Source organism: Cervus canadensis, chromosome 22 (assembly GCF_019320065.1).
Source record: "Cervus canadensis isolate Bull #8, Minnesota chromosome 22, ASM1932006v1, whole genome shotgun sequence".
Taxonomy (NCBI): Eukaryota; Metazoa; Chordata; class Mammalia; order Artiodactyla; family Cervidae; genus Cervus; species Cervus canadensis.
The window spans coordinates 14,076,844-14,093,266 of NC_057407.1; the positions used below are offsets into that span (position 1 = coordinate 14,076,844).

A 16,423-nucleotide genomic window follows, 5' to 3' on the forward strand; every position below is an offset into this window, starting at 1 on the left:
CCACTGTCAAATAACCCTGTACCACTTCATGGATGGTATGGGACACTATGATAGAATATTCCCAATTTCTCCCTGCTATTCTTCATAACACTGTGGTATTCATTTCACTTATCCATGAGTGTTTATAATCCAGTAATTTGTTGCTATTATTATTTTGATCAAACTATTATCTGAGAGATCAGTTACAAATAAGAAAATTAAATAATTTTACTTTTATTTATTTCTTCTGTGAAACTATCTTTTCTTTATGTAGATCAGGGTTTCTGATGTGTATTGTTTCCCTCCCTTTAAAGGACTTTTAACACTTTTTGCAAGGCAGGTCTGTTTGCAGAAAATTTCTTGAATTGTTATTTGTCTGAAGAGGTCTTTACTTATTTTTCAGTTTTGAAGGATAATTTTGCTGGATACAAATTCTAGGCTGGTCGGCCTTTTCTTCAAGCACTGAGTGTTCATGTCGCTCTCCTCTTGTTTTCTGTTTTCAGAACACAAGCCTTGATGTAATCCTTGCCTTTGTCCCTCTGTAGGTGAGGCTTTCCCCCCTTTCTGGCTTTCTTTAGTAGTTTCTCTTTTTGGTTTTTGTAGTTTGGATGTGACATGTCTAGGTATAGTATATTTTTGTTTGTTTTTTGTTTTTAATATTCATGTGCTTGATGTTTTCTGGACTTCTTGGATTGGGTTTGTTGTTTGTCATTAATTTTGGAATATTACTTCACATATTTCTTCTGTTCTTTTTTTCTCTTTCTCCTCCTCTGGTATTCCCATTACATATCTGTTACACTTTTTGTAATTGTTCCGTGGTTTTTGAAGATTCTGTTATTTTTTTCCTTTTTTTTTTTCTTTGCTTTTCAGTTTGAGAAGTGTCTACTGATATAGCTTCAGGCTCACTGAATTATTTCCTCAGCTGTGTCTCAGCTGGCAGTGAGCCATAGGTGTTCTTCATTTCTGTTATGGGTTTTTTATTTCTAGCATTTCATTCTGATAGTTCATTAGAATATTTGTCTCTCTACTTATCTATTTCATCTTACCTGTTTTCTACTTTTTCTAGTAGTTCCCTTAGCATATTAATTACATTTGTTTTAAATTGCTGATCTGATAGTTACAACCACCCCTGCCATCCACCATCTTGCAATACTGTGAAGCAGATAAGTGCCCAGTCTTTGGAAATAGACTGTCTCTATTTTAATTCTGTTTCTGCTTCTCAGTGGTGTAATTTTTGACAACATACAGAAATTCTCTCTACCTCAATTTCTTCATTTGTGAGTTGAAAATACTCTTAAATCCTAGTTCTTAGAGTTGTTAGGAGAAGTGGATAAGTTGGCATATGGGAACCACTTAGAATAGCAAATATGACTATCTAACATATTATATATTCACTTAATTTTTGTTGTTTTCCAGTCTCCTTCTACTTAAAGTTAGGCTGATTAAGGGCAGAGTCTGTAAAGTCTTTAAAATCTTCAAACTCAAGAATTGAAATGTTTTTGTGCAGTTTTCTCTATATTTACATAAGGAAGTACTGAGAAGCTTCTTAAATTTGTTTTTCAAGAGTACTTAATGATACTGGGAAACATTTATCTAGTGCTATCATATCACACTAGTGCAGAAACAGCCATAGATGGTGTGAAAGGCTTAAAGAGATTATGTGACTAGAGTAAGATTCACAAGTGTAGGGGATGGCCCATCCAGGTCAGCCATACCCAGGTCTGAGTTCACAGCCTTCTCCTCTAAGCCACATGTTGTGTTTTCTTTTTTTTTTCACTTTCTTTTTCAGTATGAATACTTCAATGCCGTGCTAATAAATGAAAGGGACAAAGATGGGAATTTTTTGGAGCTGGGGAAGGAATTCATCTTAGCCCCAAATGACCATTTTAATAATCTGCCTGTGAACATCAGTCTGAGTGATGTCCAAGTGCCAACGAACATGTACAACAAAGGTAAGCCTTACTGCTGCTGGTCTTTTAAGAGGGTGGAGGGAGCAGGGTATGAGGGGCAGGGGTAGCTGGTTTGAGATATTGTGCTTTTTCGAAAAATGCGATTATAAGCCTAGTGTTTCAAGCATTGGCAGTATAGGTGAAGTGTGTGCCTCTTCTGCTTGGAGACTCTGTGCTTGCTATTTTTCTGGTTCATGTTGCATTAGGCTCTCTTAACTTACAGTCCATAGGTTGGCAAACTTTTCTTTAAAGGGCCAGATATTTAATAATTCCTTAGACTTTGCAGGCTGTAAAGCCTCTGTTGCAACTACTCAGCTCTGCTGTTCTGGCACAAAAGCAACCATAGGTAATATGTAAATCAGTAGATAATATATAAATTGACTGTGTTCTCAGAAAACATTTAAGCTACAAAAACAGTTAGCTACATTGGACCTGCAGTCTCTAGTGTACAGAGCCTTTTCTCTTCTTCCTCCCTTCCTTATGATGGTTTTGAGGGTTCTGGAGCTCCTGGTATTACCATGGAATTAGTTGTCGTTTGCCTGCAATGCTGGACACCCCGGTTCAATTCCTGGGTCAGGAAGATCCCCTGGAGAAGGGATAGGCTACCCACTCCAGTATTCTTAGGCTTCCCTGGTGATTCAATTGGTAAAGAATCCACCCGCAATGCAGGAGACCTGGGTTCAATCCCTGGGTTGAGGAGATCCCCTGGAGAAGGGAATGGCTGCCCACTCCGGTATTCTGGCCTGGAGAGTTCCATGGACTATACAGTCTATGGGTACTCAAAGAATTGGACATGATTGAGCGACTTTCACTTAGAGTACAAGGCAGGATGAATCTTAATGAAGCTCCATGTTTTCAGGCTTGTGTTCCTCAAATCCAGTTTTTTCATAGATTCTAGAGTTCTTTTCCCCAAATTCCCATCTGCCCCTTTGAATTGGGATAATAGTAGCCACGGATTGGGCTTTGGCAACAGAGGAACTCTGGTTAGACCCTGAGTTCCACTTCTTACTGGATGTGATCTTGAAAGACTGAGACCACTTCCTTTCTTTAGACCTTAGTTTTCTTGTATCTAGGATATGGATAATAATTGTGTCAACATCATGGGATGAAACACATGATGTGTCCAAAGGGGTTAACTGAGGGAGGATATCACCCTCCTCTTCTTCACCATTACTGAGTAGGAGTTTGCTCTGCTTTGTCATACCAAGGAGGAGCCTAAGCAAAGAACTGTCTTCCCCCCAAAATAAATCAGGAAAACATGGCATTTTTAAAGTAAAAATCTACTGTTATGTCCCATTGATGTTTCAGAAATATTGGGATCTAGTTTCAGTATCTCAGGAATGCAGTGGTCAAGAGAAGGCTTGGATCCTGCTCTTTCTCTTGCTGGCTCTGTGATCCTCAGCAAGCAACTTTGCCTCCCTGAGCCTCAGTTTCCCTCTTTGTAAAATAGGGATAAGTGTACTGCCTCCTTTGGGGGGTTATTGTGAGAATATGAAATGATGCCTGAACAGTCTTAGCTCAACAGTTGCTCATAGAAAGTGCCTAGTGCATCTTAGTTGTCATCATTATTATTGGGAAATAAGATGAATATACATTTCTAAATTGTTTTAGGTTACTGTTTAAAGAATGTGGTCAATAATTAAAGAACTTCCCACTCACCATCTCTGAAGCATTCTTCTCATGCCTGTCATTTGAGGTTGGATATCTAATATCTCCCTTTCCTAGTTGACCTGTTATCCATCCTTGATGTTCTGTGAAGCAGTACCCTGTCCATTAATTTTTTTAATTATTTATTTGTTTATTTATTATTATTTTTGATTGCTCTGAGTCTTTGTTGCTATGCATGGGCTTTCTGTAGTTGCAGAGAGCAGGGCCTACTCTTTGTTGCAGTGCATGGGCTCCTCATTGTGGTGGCTTCTGTTGTTCAGGAACATAGGCTCCAGGGCGCACGGGCTTCAGTAGCTGTGGCACAGGGGCTCAGTAGTTGTGGTTCATGGGTTTAGTTTCTGCATGGCATGTGGAATCCTCCCAGACCAGGGATCTAACCCTGTCCCTTGCACTGGCAGGCAAATTCTTATCCGCTGTGACACCAGGGAAGTCCCATTAATTATTCTGATGGTTAATGGAGCCCCTGTGGTGAACCAGATGCAGCCCCTTCCTTGAGAGGTTCACAGTGAACTTAGGGACCAGACAGGTAAAGAGATCATAGGATACTGTGTGTCATCTGCTGGCCACAGTTACTAAAAGCCCGGGACAGTGGGAGCTCTGAAGAGGGGGCCTGACTGTTTTTTCCTGTGAGCAGCCACACATTTGTCTTCATTCTTTCTCAGAGAAAATGATGTCAGTCCAAGTAGCCTTCAGTGGGCTGTGGATTGAACTGTATCCTGTGACCTAATCTTCACTTTGGACTCTTCCTCAGAGAGCAAATTCCTAAGAATGCAAGCCTTAGAGAATTGAGCTTAGCTTTGTTAGGTGGAGTTTAATCCTTCAGAGGCGTCCTGCCAGCTGAGAAGGAAACCACCTTTTGTACAGTGTGGCTGTAAGGGAACCATCCTGTCAGCATTAAATGCATTCTCAATGGAAGAGGAAAAGTTCAGATTTTGCAGAGCAGTTCCAGACGTAGAACAGTTCAGAATGATCTTTTAAAATATGGCAGCTGCTTGAAGGTTGCTTGAACTATTAGCACCATTATAGATATTTAATTGCACCTTGAGCTTTAAAGGAATAATTGTACCTTTCCGTGGTGACAGCACATAGGGGACTAGCACTGCCATTGATCACACAGACCGCAGGGCTTGCTAGGCAGAATCCTAGTAGACAGTCAGATTCTTGAGTCATGGAGGTATATAATTTTATTTAAAGTCATCCTCAGCAGCCCTTATGGTGTCTGCTTACCACCAGCATTCAGATTCAGTGGTCCCCCAGCTAGGCTGTGGGTCATAGACTAAAGTCCCCTGTGTCTTGTTTCTGCCAGGCAGTGAGTAAGCTGCCCAAAAAAAGGAGGAGGCGACTTCGGGAAAATTCCTGTCTCATTCTACCTAATTCAAACCAGCCCCAAATAGTCTTTTTTCTTTTCATGTTGCAGAAATGTATTTCATGTTTAGAGTGCCCTCCAGCTCAGATCTAGTTATTGATGACATGTACAAAAAACACATGCTCAAAGCTTAGTCACTGGCTGAGATGTTCTTGGGTTAGAAATCTTGCCCCCACCGAAGGAAACCAGTACAGGGGGCCATGCTATCCTGGCAGCTTGAACCCCCATGTGCACAAGCAGAGTGATTCAATCCTTGATTATGCGCTGCTGTGTGCTGTGTTCCTGGGCATAACATCTAGGCATAGATGAAACTTGCTGATGAAATCTACCTGTTTTTGCCTCCGGGACTGGGCCTTTTGCTACCAGGCTGTTCAGCCAGGTCACTGTTCACCTCTGTGCTTGAGGTGCCCTTCTTGAAGGCACTGATAGAAACTGCAGGTTCCGAGTTGGTGACATGACAGTAAACTGACCTACCAGCCACGAGAATTCAAAGAGCCATGTTCCTAAAGTCTTTAGAAATGTGCAGCAGCTTCTTCCTGAAACTTCTTCAGCTGATGTTTGCTGAGTGGCTCCTCTGGCATCTCCAGCCTACTAGTCTTGCTACATCTGTTGAGACATCTTTGGAGACTAGCTGCCCTTGCCATTCAAACCCATGAACAACTCCATTTCCTCTATGAATAAAGCAGGGTGCAGGATGCTTCTGTGAGAACTGAGGATAATCTGACAGTGGATTCAGATAAAGCTGAACTCTTTTAAGTAATTTATGGGCTGAAATGGTATAAAATTTACACAAGCAGATATGTAGGTACATATACACATACGTACCTATTACACAATATATACGTGTGTGTATATCTGGGTATGTGTGTTTGTATATGTGTCTTTGAAAGAAATATGCTCTGCTGGTAACCTACCCCTTCATCCCCACCTCTCACCTCTGTCTACCCATTTGAGAACCCCTTTCATTCATTGAGTGTGCCTTTCTCTTTCCTCCATTATATCTTATTATTCACTCCATTTCTGTTACCCTGCCTCCCCCTTTATTGCTTTTCCAAATGCTTGTTCTTCAAAATCAGCTCAATACAAACTCTTTAATTCCTTCACTCTTTTGTAAGTGACTTTGGTCCTTTGTTCCAGTATCGCTTTGTTCCAGAAGTAAATTCCATGCGTTATTTTCCTTCCCCACTTGGAATTCTCTGAGGGCAGGGGCCTTGCTGATTCAGCCTGTTGGTGCCCTCCTTTGCCCTGAGCACTGTGCTCTTTACATAATGGATTTTCCACGATGGGTGAGGTAGGGGATGCCACCTAGGCTGTCATGTTCTCATGGTATCTGCCAGCAGTAGAAACATACCCTGGCTGCTTTACATGGAAAAGATACTTTTTGAAAGGACACTGGGTGGCTCACAGACTCTCCCAGAAGACTAGAGAATAAGGTTTTAGACAGTGGTTGTGTGAGAGGACAGCCAGGGTCCAGAGCCACACCCAGAGCCAGTCTGGTGAGGACCACCTGCCACCATGGCTGACCCCATGTGTCTATGACTGCATAAAATGGCTTTGTCTCATTTTCCACATTCAGAAACCAGAGGTGATAATCTCAGTGACATTCTTAGGGGGTTATGGTGATGATTTAGAAGGCCACCCAGTACCTGAACGTAGGCAAGTTTCTCTTTTCCTCCAGTCCTCAGCATCCTTAGCTGTTAAATGGGTGTCATAACAGTACTGACCTTATAGAATTATCATGAATGAGGTAAGAATAATGCTTGTGTAGGTTGGGGTGCAGTGGCTAGCCCACTGACCTTGTCTCTTGTCACCTGCTGGAGGGGAAATAAGACCCATGTCACCATGTCGCAGTCAAATAGCACAGGAAGAGAGTCTGTATCTGATGAAGGCCAGTGCTTTCTGCTGTGATTATCACTATATTAGCTTGTTTAATTCTCATATGCAATGATGATTAAGAAAGGAAGAACTTGAACTGAGAGTAACAAAAGGTTACATGTTCCCCAGCTGGTAGAAACAGGATCAGAACCCAGCATTTTCATTAACCGTGTCCTCTCTGGACTACACGCCACCCCAGTGTCTAGGCTGCGGCCTGTGAGCCATTTTTCGCAAGGGTGTCTATAAAGGGAAAAGGCAATATTCTGGCTCCCAAATATTTTTATTTTAAAGTGGTTGAAATCCAAAAACTGGAAATACATCAAAGTTCAGTTCAGTTCAGTCACTCAGTTGTGCCCAACTCTTTTCAACCCCAAGCACAGAAGATTTTCCTGTCCATCACAAACTCCAGGAGCTTGCTCAAACTCATGTCCATTGAGTTGTTGATGCCATCCAACCATCTCATCCTATGTCATCCCCTTCTCCTCCTGCCTTCAGTCTTTCCCAGCATCAGGGTCTTTTCCAGTGAGTCAGTTTTTCCCATCAGGTGGCCAAAGTATTGGAGCTTCAGCTTCAGCATCAGTCCTTCCAATGAATATTCAGGACTGATTTCCTTTAGGATTGACTGGTTGGATCTCCTTGCAGTCCAAGGGACTCTCAAGAGTCTTCTCCAACACTGCAGTTCAAAAGCATCAATTCTTCAGCGCTCAGCTTTCTTTACAGTCCAACTCTCACATCCATACATGACTACTGGAAAAACCATAGCTTTGATTAGATGGACCTTGTTTGGTAAAGTAATGTCTCTGCTTTTTTTTTTTTTTGCCTCTACTTTTTAATATGCTGTCTGCTGCTGCTGCTGCTAAGTCGCTACCATCGTATCCGATTCTGTGCGACCCCACAGACGGCAGCCCATGAGGCTCCTCCATCCCTGGGATTCTCCAGGGAAGAGTACTGGAGTGGGTTGCCATTGACTTCTCCTAATATGCTATCTAGGTTGGTCATAACTTTTCTTCTAAGGAGCAAGCATCTTTTAATTCTATGGCTGCAGTCACCATCTGCAGTGATTTTGGAACCCAAGAAAATAAAGTCTGTCACTCTTTCCATTTTTTCCCCATCTATTTGCCATGAAGTGATGAGACCAGATGCCATGATCTTCATTTTTTGAATATTGAGTTTTAAGCCAGCTTTTTCACTCTCCTTTTTCACTTTCATCAAGAGGCTCTTTAGTTCTTCACTTTCTGCCCTAAGGATGGTGTCATCTGCATACCTGAGGTTATTGATATTTCTCCTGGGAATCTTGATTCTGGCTTGTGCTTCATCCAGCCCAGCATTTCTCATATTGTACTCTATATATAAGTTAAATAAATGGGGTGACAGTAGACAACCTTGACATACTCCTTTCCCAATTTGGAACCAGTCCGTTGTTCCATGTTTGGTTCTAACTGTTGCTTCTTGGCCTGCATACAGATTTCTCAGGAGGCAGGTAAGGTGGTCTGGTATTCTCATCTCTTGAAGCATTTGCCACAGTTTGTTGTGATCCACACGGTCAAAGGCTTTGGCGTAGTCAGTATATCAGAAGTAGATGTTCTTCTGGAATTCTCTTGCTTTTTCTAAGATCCAACGCATGTTGGCAATTTGATCTATGGTTCCTCTGCCTTTTCTAAATCCCACTTGAACATCTGGAGTTTCTTGGTTCACGTACTGTTGAATCCTCGCTTGGAGAATTTTTAGCATTACTTTGCTAGCGTGAGAGTTGAGTGCAATTGTGCAGTAGTTTGAGCATTCTTTGGCATTGCCCTTCTTTGGAATTAGAATGAAAACTGACCTTTTCCAGTCCTGTGGCCACTGCTGAGTTTTCCAAATTTGGTAGCATATTGAGTGAAGCACTTTAGCAGCAGCGTTTTTAGGATTTGAAATAGCTCAACTGGAATTCCATCACCTCCACTAGGATTTGTTCATAGTGATGCTTCCTAAGGCCCACTTGACTTTGGACTCCAGGATGTGTGGCTCTAGGTAAGTGATTACACCATCATGGTTATGTGGGTCATCAAGATCTTTTTTGTATAGTTCTTCTGTGTCTTGTCACCTTTTCTTAACATCTTCTGCTTCTGTTAGGTCCATAGCGTTTCTGTCCTTTACTGTGCCCATCTCTGCATGAAATATGCCCTTGGTATCTCTCATTTTCTTGAAGAGATATCTAGTCTTTCCCATCCTGTTGTTTTCCTCTATTTCTTTGTATGATCTCTGAGGAAGGCTTTCTTATCTCTCCTTGCTATTCTTTGGAACTGTGCATTCAGATGGCTATATTTTTGCTTTTCTCCTTTGCCTTTAGTTTCTCTTCTTTTCTCAGCTAATTGTGAGGCCTCCTCAGACAACCATTTTGCCTGTTTGCATTTCTTTTTCTTGGGGATGGTCTTGATCACTGCCTCCCATACCATGTCACAAACCTCCATCCATAGTTCTTCAGGCACTCTGTCTATCAGATCTAATCCCCTTGAATCTATTTTTCACTTCCACTGTATAATCATAAGGGATTTGATTTAGGTCATACCTGAATGGTCTAGTGGTTTTCCCTGATTTCGTCAATTTAAGCCTGAATTTAGCTATAAGGAGTTCATGATCTGAGCCACAATCAGCTCCTGGTTTTGTTTTTGCCGACTGTATAGTGCTTCTTTATCTTGACTGCAAAGAATATAATCAATCTAATTTCAGTATTGACTATCTGGTGATGTCCATGTGTAGAGTCATATCTTGTGTTGTTGGAAGAGGGTGTTTTCTATTACCAGTGTGTTCTCTTGGCACCTTACTTGGCTTCCTCTCTGAGCATGAGCTCTAAGAGGATGGGGACTTATTCTCACAGGTATCTGGGGCTCAGTTACTTCTGAGTCACCTTGGGATCTGGGACCTTTTGCCCAGGCTGAGAAACTTCAATCCTGGACCCATCACCAGCCTTCCTTCTGAAGCTCGGATTCTTCCTGGGCCCTGCTCCCTGTAATGAGAACCCAGACCCTTCCCTAGCCAGGCCTCCTCTTCTCTCCATGATACCCAGTATCATGCTCCAGTGAGCTAAGGTCCCCACGTGAACTGGGGAGAAGTACTGATTCACCTAGTATTTGCATATCAGCCCTGCATATCCTTGATGCAAGAAGTGCAAAGGTTCTGGCCATCTTCTTGGGTCAGAAAGTAGGACATAGCAGGGAGGACAGGCAGAGTATTGCCTGTAATTATTTGTTCATCTACTCATTCATTCTTTTCTTATTTCATTCATTCATCAAATGTTGACTGTGCTGAGCTCTAGAGATATGCCCACAACTAAGAAAGACTTGGGCCCTGCTCCTTGAGCAAAGGGGAGAAATGGATGCTGAACAAGTCATAATCAGGTAAATGCAAGGCAGGATATGATGCTCGGTGACTTGTAGCAGGGGCTGGGCCTGGGCCTGCAGCTTCAAGAAGGGCCTCCCTGAGAAGAGGTAGAGAGGAAGGAGTTAGGCAGGCAGGGCATGGTTGGGAAGGAAGTGTGTCCATCATAAGAAGTAAACAGTGAGCAGGTGTTGGCGGGGGTTGTGGGGGGGGGGGGGAGCGAGTGGGGGGACTGGAACACTAACAGTGAGAAAGTGTGGTGTCCTTTGGGTTTGGGGTGGGGAATAGCCGGAAACATTAGGCTATGGGACCTGAAAGGGCTGGCTAGGTGGTGAGAGGCTGTTAAAGCCATCAGAAGCTTGTGGAAACTGTGGGACAGGTAAACTATGGTTGAGAGCTTTTCTGGGAAGAGGTTTACAGAGGAATAGTAGGCTCAGACACTGAGGAAGAGGGAATAAAGGAGAGGAGGAGGAGTTCAGGGCCTGGTTTGGAGAAGGCCTAAGGGAGACGAATGGTGTGCAGCCCAGACTAGATGGTGAAGATGCAAGCCCTTGGGTCTGAGGCCCCAGAGGATGAGCCTCCAGCAAGAGCATCAGCTCCACCAGGGCAGGGACCTTCTCTGTATTCTTCTCTGGTGACTTTCCAGCCCCAGCATGGTACCTTGCACCTAGTAGGTTCCCAATAAATACTTATTTCCAGGTGGGCAAATGAATGAAGAGAGCAATTTAGAAAAACTTCTCACTTGGTTCTTGCACAGAAGATGCTGTGCTTCTTGCACAGAAGAGCTTGAAGAGAAAATGCTGGAAATAGCTCTCAGTCTCGATTCCCTTTCGAAACTCCAGTGGTGATGGAGAGCCTGGGAGAGAGTCATTGGCTGGCAGAGGTGGGGTGAGGTATGAATAATAGGATGTCTTCTTATCTAGACATCCCAGGTGATTGCCCAGTGAGGCCATCGTGGACTGTAAGCTCTCCTGTATGGGGGGCCTGGCCCCTGAAAATGAACACAGATCCAGGAAAAGGGAGACCCATAACTGTCACTGCAGAGCCTGAGAAACCAGCTTGTCTGTTAAAATCCAGTAGGTTCTTCTGAAAAGCCCAGGGAAGGGGAAGGTCTCGCCCAGTGGACATGAGTCCAGGGCTGCCACAGGGATGAGCAGGATTGCTGGTTTTACATTTGTCAGATGTCTCAACCTATTTTTCAGATGTTGGGTTTGATAAAATGCAAAGCATTTTGCCAAACACTTTTCCTCTTAATTACATGTGTATATTTTAAGGGAAATTTAATCCATATGTTTCTGATTCGTTTACACAGAAATCATTAAGATGTTTTCTAGGAGAAATTTGATGTGCAAGAAGGTTTATGAACCTTTTTAAAAGCTATGTTTAAAATTTCTTTCTTTTTTGTTTCTTTTCCCTTTGCTTGTGTGTGAGAGAGAGAGAAAGAGAGAGAGACAGACAGAGAGAGGGAGGGAGGGAGAGGGAGAGAGAAAGAAAGGGAAAGAGGGAAAGTGATTCCAGGCTGTCAGGAGCAAATGTGGACTCCTAAATTGTTTGTTTTCTCCTTGGAATTCAGAGCTGAACATTTGGAGTAGGCTAGACTCCCGCTTTTACATCTGTTTACAGCACCAACTGTATGTGATGGTCCTGGGGCCATAAGAGTCACAATGAGAGGATCAGACACACACTACACACACTGCTTCATTCGAGAGAAGGACATTTAGATCCTTCACCATCACGTGGCCCTTTGGCATCTGCAGTCCCCCTGCAGGCCAAGTGAATGTCCCCAACCCTGTGTCATCAGGGAGAGCATGACGAGAGTGTTTGGCCAGATACACAGAAGATAATGCTACTGAAGTAACCCCACAGTTGTCATTCGAAAGGATTCATTGTTTTTCTCTTCTGGTTTGGAAATTATATTTTTATGTCACAGAGAAACTGTCTCTATCTTAAAATTCACCATTTGGGTGGTGGCTGAGTTCACGTTCTTTTGGCAGCTTCTTCACAGTTCTGACTATGTGTGTGTGTGCATAGCACAAACAGGTCTGTGAAGATGTGTACATGTGTACACGTAAGTGGGGTCTCTCTAACCCCTATTATCTCAGACGTGGTGTTAGTAAAAGAAGGATGTCCTTTACCTCACTGTGCCGTCTCCTTAGGCTTATGTTCAACACAGATGTTGCACTTGTTGAATGAATGAATGAATGAATGAATGGAGTGAATGAGCTGATTACTTATTGAGAGGCATGTTCTGTACTGAGCACTTTAGCTGTAGTATCTCACCACTACCCAGTGTGTTGCAGTCAAGAAGTAAGGATTGCCATCCTCCAGAACCTCCTGTGAGAGAATTCCAAAACCAATCTCCCATACTCCGTTCTAGAGTCAGGTCTAGCATGTTAAATGGGGTGAAACTCAAATGTATGACTTTTGGTGCTGGTGGATGGTTTCCTGAAAAGCAAATGGGAAGGAGTTTATACCTCCCACCTAAGACTCTATGGAACACTTTCCTGTCCCTTTGGTCCCCTTTCACCCTGGTACTGACCTGTATAGTCCCCATCATCCCTGTCCTGGTTTGCTTCCAGGCTCTTTCTAGAACCATCAAGGAGGTGCTGGAGTGTGGCCGGCTTGGACTTGCTTCGAACTTCTGTGAGTGCCTGTTCAGTGGATTGGGGAAAAGCATTTTATGCTCTGAGCCTCAATCTCCCCATCTGTAAGGTGTGAACGGTCTTCTTGGGCATTAAAGGAGGTAATGGTATAGACCCAGCACAGCGCCTGGACATTGGGACACTTTATTGGTACACACTGACTTCTTACTCCAAACTATCTCCAGCTCCCTGCTCCCAGAGGGAGCAGATGTGGAGTTTCCATGTGGCTCTGCCCAAGCCAGGCCCTTCCCTTCAGTAGTGTTTGTAGAAGAAATGCAAATATTCACAAACAGATGCTGGTTCGTGCCCTCTTTCACTGGCCTCCCTTTTCTTCCTCCTCTGGTTCATGAGACCAGGACTTGACTTCTTTAATGCCTACCCCTGGGCCCTGCCATCACAATGGTGTGATCACTTACCTAGAGCCAGACATCGTGGAGTGTGAAGTCAAGTGGGCCTTAGGAAGCATCACTGTGAACAAAGCTAGTGGAGGTGATCAAATTCCAGCTGAGCTACTTCAAATGCTAAAAGTTGATGCTGTTAAAGTGCTACATTCAATATGCTACCAAATTTGGAAAACTCAGCAGTGGCCACAGGACTGGAAAAGGTCCGTTTTCATTCTAATTCCAAAGAAAGGCAATGCCAAAACTTGTCCAAACTACTGCACAATTGCGCTCATCTCACACACTAGCTAAGTAATGCTAAAAATTCTCCAAGCAAGGATTCTGCAGTACATGAACCAAGAACTTCCAGACGTTTAAGCTGGATTTAGAAAAGGCAGAGGAACCAAAGATCAAATTGCCAACATGCGTTGGATCTTAGAAAAAGCAAGAGAATTCCAGAAGAACATCTACTTCTGATATACTGACTACACCAAAGCCTTTGACTGTGTGGATCACAACAAACTGTGGCAAATGCTTCAAGAGATGAGAATACCAGACCACCTTACCTGCCTCCTGAGAAATCTGTATGCAGCTCAAGAAGCAATAGTTAGAACCAAACATGGAACAACGGACTGGTTCCAAATTGGGAAGGGAGTACATCAAGGCTGTATATTGTCACCCTGCTTATTTAGCATACATATAGAGTACAACACGCGAAATGCCAGGCTGGATAAAGCACAAGCTTGAATTAAGATTGCCGGCAGAAATATCATTAACCTCAGATATGCAGGTGACACCACCCTTATGGCAGAAAGCGACGAGGAACTAAAGAGCCTCTTGATGAGAGTGAAAAAACTGACTTAAAACTCAACATTCAAAAATCGAAGATGATGGCATCCAGTCCCATCACTTCATGGCAAATAGATGGGGGAACAATGGAAACAGTGAGGGACTTTATTTTCTTGGGCTCCAAAATCACTTCAGATTGTGACTGCAGCCATGAAGTTAAAAGACGCTTCTTTGAAAGAAAAGCTATGACCGTTATGCTAGACAGCACATTATAAAGCAGAGATATTACTTTGCCAACAAAGGTCCGTCTAGTCAAGGGTATGGTTTTTCCAGTAGTCATGTATGGATGTGAGAGTTGGACCATAAAGAAAGCTGAGCACCAAAGAATTGATGCTTTTAAACTAGTGTTGGAGAAGACTCTTGAGAGTCCCTTGGACTGTAGGGAGATCCAACCAATCCATCCCAAAGGAAATCAGTCCTGAATATTCATTGGAAGGACTAATGCTGAAGCTGAAGCTCCAATACTTTGGTTACCCAATGTGAAGAACTGATGCATTTGAAAAGACCCTGATGCTGGGAAAGATTGAAGGCAGGAGGAGAAGGGGATGACATAGGATGAGATGGTTGGATGGCATCACTGTCTCAATGGACATGAGTTTGAGCAAGCTGTGGGAGTTGATGATGGACCAGGAAACCTGGCGTGCTGCAGTCCATGGGGTTACAAAGAGTTGGACATGACAGAGTGACTGAATTGAACTGAACTGGGCCCTTCCCTCCCCCAAGCCTGCTCTCCTCATGCAGAGGTAGGCTTACCCTTTCCTGACATCTTAGATTCTTGGAGCCTTGTCTTGCTCTCTGGCCTCGGCCTTTTTCTCCAGAAGAGTTACCTGTCCTTCTCTGTCCCCTGGTGTAGTGGTTTCTTTCCCCTTCAAGAGAGGGGACTTGGAGGTAGAGGCGGTGCTTTCTTTATCTCCTTTGGAACTTAGCAGGAGTGGAATAGAAAAGGTTTTCCACGGATGTTTCTTGAACTGAGTCCTGCTTTACTCCCTGAGTACTTTAGTCCTGCTCTACTATAGGTTATCATGAACAGATGGCTGATTTTTTTCTGCTTTTGATTTCTCAATTCTATTTCTATTTGAATTTTATTTTGGGGGTAGGGGTTCCTTTTGAAGATAATAGTCTTAGATGTATGTCTAATGAGATAATATTACTCTAAGGATTTTTTTTTTTTTTTAATATTTATTTATTCACGTATTTGGTTGCATTGGGTCTTAGTTGCGGCACATGGGCTTAGTCGCCTCATGGCATGTGGAATCTTCCTGCACCAGGGATTGAACCCATGTCCTTGCATTGCCAAGCAGATTCTTAACCCCTGGGCCACAGGGAAATCCCTAAGGATCTTTTAATATGTTTTTATTTTTTAGTGTCTTTTCTTTCAGAATAATAGAAATCAAGATAAAGTGAAGTCATTCAGTTGTGTCCAACTCTTTGTGACCCCATGTACTATAAAGTCCGTTGAATTCTCCAGGCCAAAATACTGGAATGGGTAGCTGTTCCCTTCAGGGGATCTTCCCAACCCAGGGATCGAACCCAGGTTTCCTGTATCGTAGATGGATTCTTTACCAGCTGAGCCACCAAGGAAGTGCAAGAATTCTGTAGTGGGTAGCCTATCCCTTCTTGAGAGGATCTTCCAAACCCAGGAATCGAACCAGAGTCTCATACATTGCAGGTGGATTCTTTACCAACTGAGCTACCAGGGAAGCCCAGAAATCAGGCTGGAGGCTTGTAATTGGTAGAAGCTGATTCTAGGCTTTGTTGTTGTTCAGTCTCTCAGTTGTGTCCGACTCTTTGCATCCCCATGAACGGCAGCAAGCCAGGCTTCCCTGTCCTTCACTCTCTCCTGGAATTTGCTCAAACTCATGTCGTTTGGTTGGTGATGCCATTGAACCATCTCATCCTCTATTGCCCCCTTCTCCTGCCTCAATCTTTCTGAGCATTAAGGTCTTTTCCAGTATGTTGGCTCTTCACATCAGATAGTCAAAGTATTGGAGCTTCAGCTTCAGCATCCATCCTTCCAATCAATATTCAGGGTTGATTTCCTTTAGGATTGACTGGTTTGATCTCCTTGCTGAATGTAGGCTAGAAGAATTCTAAAATGAGGGACCAGAGCAATAAAAGATAATGTAGAAGTAGAAATGATGAGTAACAGTGTTTTGTTTTGTTTTGTTTTCCAACCTGGTGTCTTGTCGATATCTGTGAAATGTCAGAGAGTCAGAGTTTGTAGGTGATTTATTATTCTTTTCCTATTTGATAGCTTAGAGGAAATTGAAGGTCATTCCCATGCTAACATCACACTTAGGCACTTCCTTTCTGATCTGTGTTTTGATTGGGAGGGAGGGTCCATCTTCAGCACTCTGG

The 16,423-nt window shown here is 43.1% G+C and overlaps 1 protein-coding gene across 4 annotated transcripts in view; it reads left to right on the plus strand.

The window, feature by feature from the left end:
- CACNA2D3 (calcium voltage-gated channel auxiliary subunit alpha2delta 3) overlaps window positions 1-16,423 on the plus strand; it is an 853,893-nt gene that overhangs the window by 376,808 nt on the left and 460,662 nt on the right. For all 4 annotated transcript variants that reach the window (XR_006264409.1, XM_043442153.1, XM_043442156.1 and 1 more), the window contains exon 5: window positions 1,769-1,931. Coding sequence is in view for 3 of the 4 variants with exons in the window: in XM_043442153.1 (XP_043298088.1) it covers window positions 1,769-1,931 (163 nt within the window). In the remaining variant the exon portion in view is untranslated. The remainder of the gene's footprint in view (window positions 1-1,768; window positions 1,932-16,423) is intronic.